We start from the raw sequence: 16,590 nt of genomic DNA on the forward strand, positions 1-16,590 counted from the left end.
TCTGTTGTATTTTTTTGTCCTACAAGCATCATCTTTACTTCTTTAGAAGCAATTTCTTGTTTATGAACCATCAGCCTTAATTTGTTCAGGTGTAAAGCAATACAACTAGATGTTATTTCACATGCACAAAATTAAAAAATCATATTAAAAATCAAGACCCACTTGCTGGAGATAGTTCTTCCAGAGAAGCAGCCCAAACTGTCGCCACACAGCCATGTTTAGTTCACAGACACTGCTTTCCAACCTAGAAAGATAAAAAAAAAAAAAAAAAAACACACAACATGGAAAGTTATTTTCAGCAGTTTGCACTTTTCTTTTTGGGATGTTTTCAATTCTGGAAATGGCATTTTCACAGAGGCATAGATTGAGTAAATATAACCATGTATATAGTCTGAACTTTCCACTTGTCAATATTAATATTTAAATGATGATTGGTTGCAGTAGTATTTTAATACTGTCATAATTTTTTAATTAACATTCCCACCTGACTCATCATCTCTGAAGATCTGTTCATTATCATTATCGTTTGGGGAAAAAATACAAAAACCTCTAAAACTTCTGGTCAAATTCTGATTTGATAGTTTTTTAATGTTAGTTCATTTTCATTTTGGTTTACTGCTTCCTATATTACCCACAATGCACTTTGAAAAACTGCAGTGAATTTCTAAATGATTTAGTGCCAGTGGGATTTATCTCTTGTTTCAAGATAAAGAGACTGATGCAGCAGGGCTTTAATCCTTTAGACTATCCAGCTCTCTCACTTCATCATCTGTACACTCTGCACAAACAGCTGAAATTTGAAAGTTTTAACTTTCATTCTAATACTGCCATCAACAGCATTGTACTCGGAGATCACTAACATTTACATTTCTGGCATTTGGCAGACACCCGTATCCTTATCTTATCCCATGTTTATACAACTGAGCAGGGCCCAGCCCTGCTCAGTCAAGTTCCTAGCAGTGACAGGTTGGTGGACCTCAGGTTTGAACTCACAACCTTCTGATCTACCACAGCCCTAACTCATTTATGAGTCTCTCAGCACTGAGCATTGAGCAGCTGCATTGCATTTTGGATTTTTGAGTTCTGTGTTTACAGTCTCCACTACTACACTATTCCACTGGACCTCTCACTAACATGACATGCTGGAAAATGATGACTGAAAAAAGATTTTTCTTTTTTGTTCTTAAGAGCAAAACTTGACTCTTAGGTTGGATATTGCAAACTTCGGACTGGAATGACAATTAACAATGCAACTGCAAGCAACATATTAGCAAAAGAATCTCTAAGCATATCGCAAATATTTCAGTACTATGTTCCAGGGTGGAGTTTTGTTACACTTCCTTTACACAACAAGCTGAACAAGATGTATAAGAAAATACCTTACACTTATTGTCATCTGAGCTTTTTACCAAGTCTAAATATTATTTTACATGTCACTACTCAGGACTTTAATCTTAAACATCACATCAAATAAGATAAATAATGTTCACATTATTTGTTTACTCAACATGCATTAATAATATACTGGTAGTGCTAAATGGCTACATAATTAAAGATCTTTAAGGGAATATAAGGGAATAAATGCATCCTTTGCATGGAGGGAAGCTTATCTCAGTACATTTTCATTTTTGTTTAGTACTGCAATTTACTGCAGGAACTGACCACCACTGGAAAATAATGAGTGGGAAATGGAGTTCGTTCTCTTTTGTTTTTAGGAGCTACCTACAAATATTACCACATTCAATTATGTTAGAGATTGCTGATTTTGTTTTCCTGTTAAAAGCTATTGTAAGTGCCCGTGGGAATAGTGAAAATACAGCACCGTCCATCAAACTAGAAAGTGAATCACTACTCACTACTATATCACAAAAATTTCAAAGACATTTATTGTGTTTTAAGGTGCAGATTTAAAATCACATAACACTTGTGATGGGAGATTATGGGAGCCATTAAATATTTTAATGACTACATTATATTATTTTAACCATTAAGTTTAAATTATGATCTTTGGATTATGTGAAATGACTAAAATCTTTCACCATCAGATCTCTCTCTCTCTTTTTTTACTTAATTAAAAAAAGCCACACAATTTAACAGTATAAACAGTATAGACAGAAGGATAAAAGGAGCAGAAATAACAAAAACAACCATCAGAAGATCTCATGTCAGGTTGGTGCAGATGCTCAGGATGTGGCATGTATGTAATACCACACCCTGTTCACTATCCAGTGCACTATTCTGGGAGATTTGTCATTTTGTACTCGTTTGAAAGAGCTGAAGAGATGCACACCAGGAAGCCCATAATGCACTGTGATAGGGTGTTGTGTCCAAATGACGTCGCCTACCTGGTCATAATACAGCATTAACTGCTTCCTCATTAGGGATGTAAATAACAACCAAGGCCTGAAATTCTGTAAAGCTGTCTATTGTTCTGAGTGTTATACAAATATAATTAAACTGAATTTGGAAAATCACACAAACGATTAAGACTCTGTGTAAAATCCAGCGACAGTGAGCAGACCCTGGTGCAAACGCTTGCGGATACATAGAACTTGATCGGGGGAAAAAAACAACTAAATCACTGATAACATTGCATGACATTAAAATGTGTTACTTGTTTTACATTTGAACTAAATATCCCATAAACTGTATTTAAGCAAAATACAGGCCGAGCTGCCTGAGAGCTGAGCTACAGTCGACGGCTAAGAAACGAAAACACACACAGCGCTGTCTTCCTCCAGAGCAGACACACTGAACAATGGGGGTGAGGGCGAGTGTGTGTGTGTGTTAGAGACAGAGAGACAGAGAGAGAGAGAGAGAGAGGTGTACACTGCCATGTTTGACTGCCTCTTGATCACAGTGAGAGATAACGCTTAAAGAGAGGAGCCCAGTGTAATGTGTCATTACCTTCGTACGAAAGGCCTGCAAGAACTTCATGAGCTGTCTTCTCGGCCGAGTTGGCAAAAAAAATATCCCTTCTTTCAAGATAAACACATTAAACAACGACGTGCTTCTCCCGCCTGATCATCCGGACAGATGTTCATGCGTCTGGGTTGTTTTAAGAAGATCCGTTGTCTGACATCATGTTAGAAAATATCGGATCTTGAGGAATGACATTGCGCCGGTCTGCGATGATTCCACGAACAGTCAACAAATGAAGTCACGTGATAGGCCCGCTGACGTCACGTGACCAGCAGTAGTCCGTGACCTTAAAAACTATGCCTTAATATCTGATCTAATATATTGTAAACAATCCACTGCAAGTATAATGTGTTTATTGTAAAAATTATTTATTTATTGTGCCGCTTGTCGAGACGGACTGTTACTCATAAAAAACGTGTCGTGCAGGACACATTTTAGGTGACGTCATTGTCTCACGGTAGTATATGTAAGAAAACCCAACACACACACAGACACACACCAGCAGGCAGTGTGCTACAGTGCTGTACTCACTCAGGAATCATGGAGTATTCCGAAGAAAATTGAATAATCTTTGGATTAATGTATTATACCACAGCACTATTTAATCTTTTTTTTTATAACTGGAGCTCTGACAGTAGGTGAATATTAATTCACTGCTTTTAATAGGATGTCGTTTCTAGAAATAGCCAATTTCATGGGATTTGCATGACAGACACTCCACATAATCGAAGTAATAATAAACGGATAAAAATATGTTGTTATTTAACAGACAGTATAGTTGCTGATATGGTGAACTGCAAGGAGACATTTATTTAAAACTTTCGGGAAGGTGTCTCCAGTGTCAGCATGACCAGAGTGTTTTCCATCACAGATAGGTCCTCAGGAAAGTTTGTTTTTGTCTTATTAACTTTAAGAAAAACCCTGGTGAGGTGAGTGTGAGGAAGTGACTGTTATATTAAGTTCGTATAGTGGAAAACTGGAAAAACCTAATTAATTAGATGTTGCATTGTACTGGTGGCAGTGGTTTGTGGTTTGTGGTGCCACCCTACAGCTCCATGGCTTGATCCTGACCTGGGTTACTGTCCATGTAGAGCATTTTATCTCTGTGGTTCTTCCAAGATGTTTAGTTTATCCTTCCGTTCAAAAATATGCTAGTAGATGTATATTAAAATGCTACTAGATTTGAATATGTGTGTGTATGGGATGCACTGCCATGGCTCATTGGAAAGGCTCCAGATCCCCAAAGAGACTGTTAACTGAGTGATATATTGAACATGATAACCAAATGTTATTTGCTAACATAGCCACATTATATTACACAGGAATGTGTAGGGCAAGGAAAACTTTGAAAGATATTTCACGATGGGTGTGAACATCTTAGATTAGAAAATTAGCTTCAAAGTGATTTATTAAAGTAAAACATAATTAATTGTGGGTTTAAATCCCAACACTGCCATGCTGCCACTGCTAGGCAAGGTTCCTAACACTTAACTGGCCAAAAGAGAGAGAGATAAATGTTAGTAATTCTGCATAAGGCTGTCTGCCAAATACTGTTAATGTAATGACAGTCTGAGCTTCCTTTGTCTTGCCCTCCTTTTGTCCAAAGGACAGCATTTACAATCAATTCCATATCCTTACATTTTAACCAAATGTGAAACTGTTTAAATATATATTTGTGTGTGGCTTATTGCTATTTAGCCTGGAGGAAATCCATTCTACTGAAATCAGATGAAAAACAATCTTTCTGCAGCATTATTTTATTTTTGAAAACACATCTCAAACATCTATAGGTTTCAAGTAGTGGTTTTTCACAGCTTCATACATATACAAAGATCTGAAAATCAGTTACAGTTAAAAAATTAAGTTACAGTACTGAACAGATGCATTAAAAAGCATTTCATGGGTTGTGATGTTTCTGAAATACAGGAACATTTCTACTTGTAGAGCACTGAATAACACACACGTAATTGATTTTTCCACAATCATACACAGCTGATAAAGAACACTGCTTCTCCAGTGTTGTAATGTAAAAAGTGCTTTGCTTCATTTGAGGTTATGATGAAACATGTCTGATGTTGTGCATTAAAATTCTTAAATCCTGAAACTAAGCATGTTGTAACACAGTTCCTGTGTTATTCCATAATGTTAAAAAACGTATCACAGGTGAAATAATGCTATCACAGTCAGCACTGTTTGTAGGATGTATGCTGTATGAAATGTTACAGTACAAGCATAATAACTTGACCACACTTGAAAATAGTGACAACACCTTTGGCATTCAGAACATGGCACAAGACACAAATCATTACAATGATGGAAAAGGCACATAAGCGTATATACATACAAAACAATGTAAAGTATAACTTACTCATCCACATAACAGCAGTCCAAAAAACAAATCAGTGCCCTGAAGAGAGTTAAATGAAAGTTGTATTTTGACGGCTCTCAGTACCTGGATATTTAAAGTCGTCCTGTCCAGTAAAAAAAAAAAAAAAAAAAAAAAAAATATTTATATTTATTTATAAATATATATATATATATATATATATATATATATATATATATATATATATATTTATTTATATATATATATATATATATATATAAACACATACACACACACAACCATACGAATGTAAATTCTGAGAGAGTTTTTATTTTTTATGGTGGATGAAATGTGAGGTTGCTGTAATAGTCTCTTCATTTGGCTCAGGTCTCACCAAGGCACACAGGTTCACAAGTAGACCTTGTTTTCAAGAATTCCAGTGGTTTAATTGTTGCAAAATGATTCAGCAAGTGACCTTGTAGAGGAAGTGTTCCCAAAGTCTTCTACACATAATGTAACACACGGTGAAGCAGACAGGATCTGAGCAGGATCAGTGTTGTTCTTCCTCACTTTCCCTTTGTCATAATGGGACACTTATCCAAATATATAAACGCTAACAATGAATAAAAACTGGTAAGGCCAGTTAGCAAACGTTTATTTACATAATGCTAACTGGTTCCCAATGACCTCTTATTGATTGTTAGCAATGTAAATGTTGGACATTCCTTTAAAGCTCACAGTGGACAAGATTTGAAAAGCTGCCATTTGATTGCTTCTCAGAGGCACAAAGTTTAGAAGTGGCACCCGTACTCTCAAACACGGCTGTGGGAGCCAACTGTTCCATCACAAGCTAAGGAAAGCCTGTTCATCAGCAGAGAGCTCATCTTCCCTTTCCATCTCCATCTCTCCACCACTGTGGGCCGCCGTGTTCTTCCTCTTTACCTGCCGATGGGTGGAACCACAGGGTCTCTGCATGGGCACTAGCAGACGGAAGCCGGGTGAGGCAGGCAATGACGCTGGTGCCAGGCTTACTGGGGAAAGATGGCAAGGGACCAGGGAAGAAGAAGAGACAGTGGAGGGACTGCTGCTCTGGACAGAAGAGTATCCAGAGCTATGGAGGTTGATGCGGAGTGGCCGTTTGGAAGAAAAGGAAGAGCAGGAGGCAGCAGGCTCACCCATGTTTTCTTCATCGCTAGAGAGAGCACTGCAGTGCAGCCGTACATCAGCAGACTGCACGCACAGTGGTAGCTGAACTGAGAAGACTGAAACTGTGGAAACAAAACATTCTCATATTACTCATACTTTTCTGGTATTATATTTATCATTATTCATTTGTAAGACCATATCGCATCTCTTCCATAACCCAACAAGAATGATTTATGGACAAACTTCACACACACAAAGCAAATTGCTTTTAAAATGTTTAAGTGGTTCGAGTTCATAATGCATGCATTTTCTTTTAAATAAAAAAAAGGCAAAAATTTGTAATAATTAATTTGATTTAAAAAAAGAAAATAAATAAACTCCCCACTAATCTTACAGTTCTGGTTATCAGTGTTGAGCCAAGTGTATCTACAGTCTGAGCTACAAAGAAATCAGCCTCGCTGTGTTCTTTAATTAATCCTTTGTATATTTTATTGACCTTTGGTGGTTCTGTTGAAAAGTATAAAATAGTCCAGTTTAAGACATTTTTAAAAACCTGTTTGTTTACTCACCTTCACACTCCTTCTCTCCATCACTGTCCTGATCTCCCTCATATCCTGAGCAAGAAGCATCAAGGCTCCAGTCTAGGATGTCACCCACAAGGGTTTCCTCTTGATTAGACAGCTCAGCTGTGGGTGTGGCCACAAAGCTGCCTCGATTGGTATGCATGCTATTCTCTCGCCTGCAAAGGTAAGGCGAGAGAAATTAACAATTAAATTAAAAAGATCAAGACGGCTTTTGTCAAACGTCACAGCAGTTTTCACGTGACAGGTACAGGATTTGTAAAGAATTCTCTAAAGACATGGTAGAACTTGAGTCTTCTGTATATTGCTGCTAATATCAACACTGTGCCTTAAGACTAGTTTCCAAGACATTCAGCTAAATTTAAAATGTTGTAATGAAGGTCCACTGATACAAGAAAAAATACATCATAGTAAATATAAATGATAGTTAAAATTTTAACTAATTTGAACCGGTGATGACATTTTGTCTAGGCATGCTCCTGACGGCACGTAATAGGGCGTTTTTGTTTTCATGTGGACAAAGATATTTAACACATAGTTCATGTGGACAGAATTTAATTAGGGTCATGTTTTTATAGTAATTATCTATTGAATAATTAATGTACCTCTTGCTGTTACTGGATGGAGAAGCCAGGAAAGTGTGGATGTCTGCAGATTGGTTGTTAGCACTAGGATGCTCAATTTTAGGCTCCACCTCTGGAACCTCCAGCACCTGGCACAGTTCCTTAAAGTCCATTACCTGTGAACCAAGAACACCCAAATATGAATCACCAAGTATGATATTGCAACATTGGTAAATATGACTGTTAAAGATCTTGATATTAGGGTAAGAAGTCTAGGGTTAATGATTCACATCATAAACATGGTAGCCTTTGTGTTTTGTCATAAGCCAACTGATTGGGACTTCATGAACCATTTCAGAAATAGGACTAATGTCTCAAAGCACTGTTAAGACAACAACAAAATCATGCAGATATTCATTGAAATTAGGCACAGTGTTCTGGTAACAATAATACTCACTGTGTCCTTGCTTATATGTTGGTAGGAGTCACTTTCAAACCTCTGCTTAACACCGGTTAAGGACACTTGTCTGTAATCTTTTGGCACATCCTGGCTGAAGCTACAAGAGGGAAAATGAATTACAAAAAGCAAGCTTATGGTACATTGGGCTGCGGATTCTTTCCAGTGTACTCTTTGTGCTTGATTTAAACATTAAACAATTTGCAAACCACACTGCACTGCTTCATAGTTAATTTAGAAATGACTGTTGCACTGGTCTAAATCCAGTCATTTAAGTCTAAATTATATTTACTTTTTAATTAGGGAAAAATAATTGTATAACTAGTAGTAGGATTTCATTACTCAAGCGATTTATATTTTCATATTTGCTGCATTTTATTTTACATGAAAAAAACCTAAACCTTTGGGGAAATTACACAAATACTTTAAAGAGTTTAAACCAGCAATCAGTTACAGATAATATTTATCTACCTCTGGTAGAACAAAACATTTAGAATTGAGAAGACCTTGTAGTCAAGTTGGATTAAAGAAAGTGAATATATACAAAATAAGCACAATTTTAAACAAGCATGAGAACTCACCACTTGATATAGATGAGCAGAGCACAGGGCACCAGGTCCTGTTTAGTAAAGCCTGTGCTCTCCACAAGCTGTTTCGGCCATACAGGAGCTGTGAACACAGGAGGAGAAAGATAAATTCACTTCTACAGACACTGGAAAGGACAACTAAGCAAACCGGCTAACAATGAGCAAGCGTTTATGGTTACAATTATACTAGGAAATGTCTAATACTAATGTCTTCTAAAGTACATTTGTCACGCTTTTTAGATCAGTGCATTGGTCATTTTGATAATGTGGAATCAGAATAACAAAAATCCATTAGAGTATTAAAGAATTCCATCAAATTCTATTATAGTTATTGCCAAGTTAGTATGGATCTCACTCTAACTGACCAAGTACCTGAACTGAATGGAAACTAAATGTAAAGTAAAATTAAACATGACAAGGTATGCTGTTCTAAAAAAATAAATAAATAAATAAATAAATAAACAAACCATGAGAATGAGATTAATTGGATCACTGAACTATATAAGTGTCTCTGAATTAGCTGTTATTACAGAAATAATAACACATTACAAACACATTAATAAAAGGTTTTCATTTTCCTTACTCAGTTTTCAGCACCTTAGTCTGAGGATCTTGAAAATTGCTCACCACCTTCTGACTAATCAGATTTGAGAATTCAATGCTGCTGGATAACTTGCATATAAAGTCAATTTGAAATTCAAATATGCAAAAGAACATGAATATGATGTAAACGTTTCAAAATGTCTCTCGTGACATTTGGGTTATGTGAGTAGAAAACACCAGAATAAAAACTGAGTAAATATAAGATTTATCGTCTTATGCCAAGGAATAGAAAAAAAAAAAAAAAAACAGATCTGTGCTACAATAAATGGAAGACGTTTCTGATCTACAATACAGGACACCATAACACATTCAATACCAACAGAACAAAGGAAGGACAGGAAGTAATGAAAACCCTTACCGTAGTTGTGCAGTGCTCTGGTAAGCAGCAGGATGGCGCTGGCGAGGCGAGCAGGACCAGGCATCATGAGGGGGGAGAAGAGCAGAGACAGTTCACAGATGTAGCTGAAGAGATGAGCAGAGCGGCGATGCATGGGCAGTAGTGACTGCAGTACCTCACCATAGTCCAGCAGAGTGGGAGTCTGGAATAATGCACATGCATATTAAATATTTAAACACATTTATTGTACGTATACCAGAAACAAAACATTGGGTGCATGTTTAAAAACCAACTATAATACATAGTGTAAAAGCCAGCTTTCTGTTGTGTTATTCACTCTGACATACAGGGGTGGCATGCATCAGTGGGCCAGAGAACGTGCCCAGTGCTGTAGATTTATGTGGACAAACATGCCAGAATGTTGTTTAGATGTGTAGGAACACAAGAGCACATTTTTAACCATGATTTTAAATCTGTTTCTGAAAAGCCATAGCTGCCAGTGTTTGGGGAATTAAGGAGATAAGTGCTTGGGCTTATGGAAAGACATATTGCTGTTGTCCAGATGGCAGCCAAGTAGACAGACTATTACGAACAAAAATCACTCACTCGGATCTTCCCCTCCAGCACAGAGATGACCTCCCCCATCATCCTGACCAAGTCCTCATACTGATATGTGTTGTCAGTGAGCCACACAGCCTCTCGAATGGTCAGAATTTCTTTACTAATATACCTGGAAAGAAAAAGAATTTTTTTTATTATTATTATATTTCAAGCTACTGAGAGGCAAACAATCTCAGGTCAGCACAGTTATTTCTCAGCCAAGCTGTCCCTGTAGATTTGTACACATCTTAAAAGCCAGACAGTTTTTCTTTTCCATTCTAGTAGACTAAGCATCTATAAAAAAATAAATAAATTAAAAAAAAATTAAAAAAATACTATATATACACACACACACACTATATTATGTGCAGGATCTCACCGTGTGCATATGACCATGCAGGCAATACCCAGAAGCTGTAACCTAGCCTTGGGCACAGAGCGTCGGGCCAGGTAGCGGTCCACACAACTTACAGTCACATGCAAAGCCAGGCTGGAGAATTCCTTCATGGTGGCTACTTCCACCAGCCAGTCGACCAGGATGTACCTTACAGAAGAAAATGCCCCAAGTGAGCACACTAAACATCTTTGCAAATATCAGTAGAACAAAGGGAGCATTTAAAATAAGATATTGGTAGTACCTCATAGTGTCATTGATGCCTTCTTTGTGTGGGCTGTCAGACCGTCGTGGAGGTGATGGACAGGAAACAAAGAGTTGAGCCACGAGGTCAGCACAGGCCTGAGGCCCCAAACCCAGAGGATTGCCACTGGCACATGACTTTGCTAAAGACAACTGAGAAATGAGATCCAAAGTAAATTGTTATGCTCAACTATAACAAATCAACCATGCCACTGTGCTGACAGGCTTTTTGGCAAAGCCTACCGTGAGCAACGAAAATAACTCATTTGTCCAGAATTGAATTATTCACACAGCTGTACTTAGCATGCTGAAGTGAGATAAGGACAGAAATGACACAGATCACTGAATGGATTATTAGGACCATGACACTAAACAGGCACAGGATATGAAGAGAAATGGTAGGGATGATGAAATGGAATGGAGGACAATGAGCCAATTAAAAGTGAGCAGTTGCTAATTTGTATATAGTTAAATATGGTGACATTATTGCATTTTTGTGAGACTTTTTTTTAGATTTAATATGCCAAGGTTGTTTCTAAATAGTTGCAAGGAATTTATACTGCTGGTGTCACTTGTAAAGAACCCATAAATATTGATAAACAGTGACTTGGGTTGGGCAGCTTCTATCACACCTAACTAGAGCAGACAAATCACAATACCTAAAAATTCAAAGTGTGCCTCAATGGTCTGCATTCCAGTTGTGCCTTATTGTAATGTCTTGACATATCTTGCATGTAATTTTGTAACTATGTACATTTACTCATTTTACTGGTCTATTTTTTTGCCTCCTTTATCCGTTACAAAAATACAGCAGCAGGGGAAAATAAAATGTGAAGTGGCATTTGGAAGCAATATAGAGAAAGGCACAAATTCCAAAAGCAGAAATAAAACATTCATTTCAGATCATGGCTTTGCTGTAACCGAGGATCTAAAAACAGCCTATTCAAGTTCAAAGCAGCTTGACTATTCTTTGACTCAAATAGAAACAGCAATAAAATGGCTGTGCAGGTGAAACTGACCTTGAGGTAAACAGGAACATAAAAAGGTGACGCACAAACAAAACAAAACAACAAATAAGGAAAAATGACACACAGACACACCTGTGCTTCCCAGTAGCCCTTGGCAGCATAGTCCCGGAGAGCACGCACACACTCCAGATACCGTCCAGGGTCAGCCATCTGAAGGGAAGGGGGGGGGGGGGAAATAGGTCAGTGAGGGTCAATCAGTAGCCATCAAGTGTGAACTGATTTGTAAACATAAAGAGGCTTCTTACAGCCGTATGGCGATTTTTTTCCCACAGGAGGTAGGAGCTCTGCACACTGCCGCAGCACGATGACTTTTCCAACATGGCAAGAGCTGATGACCGGGTCTCCTCATCCTGACGCAAATGGACAACACAAAATTAAATCAAAACAAGTGCAAGGAAAGCGCATCTAAATAAGCAAGATGTTAGCTTCCAAGACCATCCAAGACTACACTAAACAGCCCCTTAAGTACTAATATTAGTCTGGTCTTGAGGAGCAAATCAGAATTGGACACTTGAGTTGAGGCCATGTTGTGTTTTGAAAGTAAAAAGTTGGACTTTATATAAATATAATTGTAATGGGTTTAAATGAATAAGGAATCCTATGTCAGAAGTTCTATTTAGGGTTTTAACTAAAGATGCCACAGAACAAGGAATTACAGTAGTCTAAACATGATTTTATAAAAAAAAAAAAAAAGTGTGAACCAGGGCTGATGGATTACTGAAGATGAATGAAAAAATGATTGATGGTGGCTATCAGACATACTATGGTGTTTCACCCTCTGCCAATAATCAAATCCCTTATACGTGACAAATACAGGGTGCGAGTTAATCAGTCACTTACATCAGATAGCTCAAGGACTCGAGCCAGGCAATGAAGTAGTGCTCCTTTTCTCTCCTGCAGAAAAAAACCCCAGTGCAGATAAAGTGAAGAACTGAAATGATTTTGATAATACATAAAGATACATTTTATTTAGCAATAAAGGACATTCCAGGATAATGTGCAGGAGGTCAAGCTGTCTTTAGTTTACTTTAGTAATAGTGTACATGCTGCTGGTAAAGAAGGTGCATGTACAGATTTCCTTACCAAGTTGCTCTCACACTCTGCTTTGAGGTGTTCATACACCACAGCCTTGCAGCAGCTTCCCGAGGGAGACCATGGTGGCCGAATAAAGAGCCAGATGAAGGGATCGGCCAGTGGTGAGCGCACACGCTCAGCCAGGGTGAAGTATTTGGCAGCCATCCTGCCACAGAGATCAGCCCGACCCTCATCGCCGAGTGATGCTAGAGAGAAGCAAGAACAGTCAGGCAGCTTTGATCAACTTTAAACAGCTCTTTGATGTTAATGAATGAAAGCTCAATCTAATCAGTGAATCAAAGAATTAACCAATCAATCTAGTGATGCAGCTTGATCTACATGTTTATATATATAAAAAATAAAAAAAATAATAAAAACTTACGTCCTTCGTTGTACAAATACGCAATTCCTAGTTTTACTGCAGCCTCAAAATTTCCTTTCTCTGCAGCCCTGATGATAAGACCAAAGACAAATGATTAAATGAACTCAAACATGAAGATGTGATTTAATTTCCCTTCTCAGTTATGAAAGATTTGCACTACTAGAAACACATCAGATGAGTTAGTTGACTAACACTAAAAAAAATATAGTTCTAGTATTATTAAACAGGCTGTTGTGTTATTAACAGCTACCTCTCAAACAGCCATACAGTGTCCGGAGCTGGCCAGCGGTCCTTAAAGCTGACCCGTGCCCAAACACTCGAGTTGTTATCAATGATATTACGAAGATTGGAGTGCACCTACAGAGAAGACAAACAAAATAAGTATGGATGCTGGCAGGAAGATCACTGTTAAGAAATAATTCTGCAGTTAAAAACTTGCACAAAAAAAAAAAGGGGACAGTGACTACGCGGGTGGATGATGAGAGGTGACTCACGGCTCTGACGGAGAGCAGGTCTTCAGCAGAGAGACACTGGAGGACACAAAGCAGCACCTCTTCAGGTAAAGACAGGAGGCCCAGAGAGGAGACCTGCTTTCGGACCCGCTTCCTCGCAGGCAGAGAACATTTATGGCATCGACAGTGTAGCACTACAAATGGACAGAAGAAAAATCTTTAAAGTAAACATACTGCAGATGAAATGGTGTTCAACAAAGCCTAGACAAATCAATGGGCTTTTCTTCTTCCCTAGTCAGATTCAATTCATCTCGCCATGAGAAGTGGTTGCATCCTTAACTCGACAAATCTGCCATAAACTAATAATAATACATAATTCCTATTCATCATGGTAATTGTATCTCAAGTCTAGCGTGAAAAGCTAATTTATTTCTACAGCTGATAAATGAGTGAGTCAGGACACTAACAGTTAGTAGAAGATCAGCGCCTAATTTTCCCTCCTTGGGAGATTAAAACTCGACTAAACCTAGCTCCTTTATCTACACTAATGATGCTTATTAACATCATGAACACTGAAGTTAAATTAACCAGCTAGTCATCTATAAATACTCCAGGTATTAACACCCATGCTCTTATAAATAAACAAGTTATAGAAAAAGAAGCCTAGTCGCTAAAAAAAGTCACTTTAGCATCGTTCCTGTATAAAGAAGATTAATGTTAAATACACTGCGAGCTACACACTTTACAGTTTAACTCTAGACACAATGCCAAGCGAACACACAGTTTATCTATAATATAAACATATATATGGAGGAAAGGTTTATTAACTTCCTATATACCAATAAACCTGGACCTAAAGCTAGCTAGAGAGCTAACCGCTTTAGGAATATACTCACCGCCCGCTTTCATTTCAAGACAAGCTCGTTCCGCTGCCACAGACAACACTCCCTGAAGTTAATAAATACACAAACTGGTTAGTTTAATTAATTATTATTACTTATTTTCTCCTGTTAATTGTTGGAAGCTGTTAGCTTGCAGAAGAGTTAAGTGTTAGAGACTGCTTTAACCACACACACACACAGCTTGAATTATGGATCCTCCCCTAAAGCGATTAGCACCGCCCGCGCGCAACAGTTTAAACATCAACTTCGCCGGCTCATTGGTTAGAACACGATCACGCCCACATAGAGCTCTGCCTCACGCTGATTTGGTCGTTCCTAAAAGTCGACATGCGATTGGTTTATTTTATGAATAATTAAAAGCACCTCGCTGATTGGGCGGAATGATGCTATTTCGAATTGTGCGCTTCCTATTTCCTACATCAGTATTAGCTCTTTTCAGGAGTTATATAGAGTTTAATAAGTGTATCATACATTCACTAGAAATGAACCATAAATATTATGCATATATATTTTTAAATGATATTTAAATATTTATTTCTGCATAATAGGCGCTTATTACAAACATGTAGCTTTTAGACTAATTTCCAAATGTGGAAGACATTGACCAAGAGCTGGACACAGGATGTAGAGGAATATATGACAGAAATCTGATTTAACCCGAGAAAATAACAGTAGATCCTGGCAAATATTCCAGACATGCTCCAGATTACCACTGCATGTCATAGTTACAAGCTGCATCTAGTGAACCGGTTAGTGTTCCTGTTTCTGACAGTTCACTTTCAATAATATACAACACATTAATCAATTCAAAAAATATATATATTAAAAAATTCCTACTGAGTTTCAGGAAATAGCTCCCAATATTTTATTTCTGAACTAAACATTCTAAGATGATCGTATGAAATAAGGTTCACATCTATTCTCAGGTGAGCTCTTCAGCATTTTACAACTTTAACTGTGTGCTTCGTCTTTCTCCTAAGGTTCATGCCTGTGTTGTATGAGTGTGTGATTACAAGGGATGAATCTGTACTAAGCCATAGAGACTGGAGCCCACTCCAGTACTTCCAGCCAGGGGCGTCGTAAGTGGAAAGGGAGACTGAGTGCATAGGGCCCTGGCATCAGTGGCATATGAGGGGCCCTGGCCGGCCTTGCCCTCAAAGATCCCCAAACAGTATTATTATTAATGTGAAATTGAGTGTACAGTGCTTGCCCTTGCACACAATATTCTGATCCTTGCTGTTTTAACAAGATTCGGCACACCCACAAGTTTGTGTGGACACCTCACGTTTGTGGGAACAGCGTGCACGCAAATTTGAATGATTTAATTGGTCATTAAAGAACAATGCCAAATGATAATTGGCTGTGAGGGAGCACTGGAGAGTGGATTCGGCAGTCAGAACTAAGCGAGTGCCGAGCGGGCAAGTGTCCAATATGCACAATGTCCAAACATTTTATTTTGGACTACCAAAAAAGAAAAGAGAGAGAGAGAGAGAGAGAGAATAGGAAAAGAAAACAAGAGAGCAGGTGAGAACATGGCGATGTTGTGTTTTGTGATAAGAGAAACAATGTTAACAATAATAATGCAATTTTTAAGAAATAAAATATGAAGAATAATATGAAATCTATGTGTGTACTGTACAGTACATTACAGTCTCAGAGAGTGCAGCGGTGGGTCCATCACAACAAGGTTCTAACAAGGTTCTGCTGCTAGTGTTTCAGCCTTTTTCACTTTGGATTATTTTATTATTGTATTTATTTTGAATTAGCCAGACATGCTTTGAAAGAAGGCAAAGTGGTGATTTGAATTATATTGTGTTTATTTATTTATATTACTGATTAAAAGAATAATAATGTTCTGGACAATGAGTACAGTGTCTCTAAATAAAACACAATTCAAATAAAAAAAAATCATTAAGTTGTCATTTTTATCTATAAGGGGATACCTGAGCTGCTTTATTTATAGTATAAAGTCACAGGGGTAGGCAATGTCAAT

General features: G+C 37.8%; 2 protein-coding genes across 2 annotated transcripts in view; both read right to left on the bottom strand.

Annotated features, from left to right (window-relative positions):
• abca3b (ATP-binding cassette, sub-family A (ABC1), member 3b) overlaps positions 1–3,163 on the bottom strand; it is a 38,294-nt gene extending 35,131 nt beyond the window's left edge. Inside the window, exons 1-2 of the mRNA XM_058410373.1 lie at positions 2,908–3,163; positions 163–244 (exon numbers count right to left, since the gene is read on the bottom strand). Coding sequence (XP_058266356.1) covers positions 163–216 — 54 coding nt within the window. The 5' untranslated portion in view covers positions 217–244; positions 2,908–3,163. The remainder of the gene's footprint in view (positions 1–162; positions 245–2,907) is intronic.
• A 2,338-nt stretch (positions 3,164–5,501) lies between these two features.
• On the bottom strand, positions 5,502–14,802 carry ccnf (cyclin F). The gene is made up of 17 exons (XM_058410434.1): positions 14,592–14,802; positions 13,738–13,889; positions 13,494–13,600; positions 13,244–13,311; positions 12,871–13,067; positions 12,628–12,681; positions 12,033–12,137; positions 11,860–11,937; positions 10,761–10,912; positions 10,502–10,666; positions 10,129–10,252; positions 9,544–9,724; positions 8,577–8,664; positions 7,996–8,095; positions 7,581–7,714; positions 6,964–7,133; positions 5,502–6,516 (listed from the first exon to the last, which is right to left on the bottom strand). Exons 1-17 carry the CDS (start codon positions 14,602–14,604, stop codon positions 6,092–6,094), a joined length of 2,313 nt encoding a protein of 770 aa, XP_058266417.1. The 5' UTR covers positions 14,605–14,802; the 3' UTR covers positions 5,502–6,091.
• Between the last annotated feature and the right edge of the window lie 1,788 nt (positions 14,803–16,590).

This window comes from Hemibagrus wyckioides, linkage group LG02 (assembly GCF_019097595.1).
Source record: "Hemibagrus wyckioides isolate EC202008001 linkage group LG02, SWU_Hwy_1.0, whole genome shotgun sequence".
Taxonomy (NCBI): Eukaryota; Metazoa; Chordata; class Actinopteri; order Siluriformes; family Bagridae; genus Hemibagrus; species Hemibagrus wyckioides.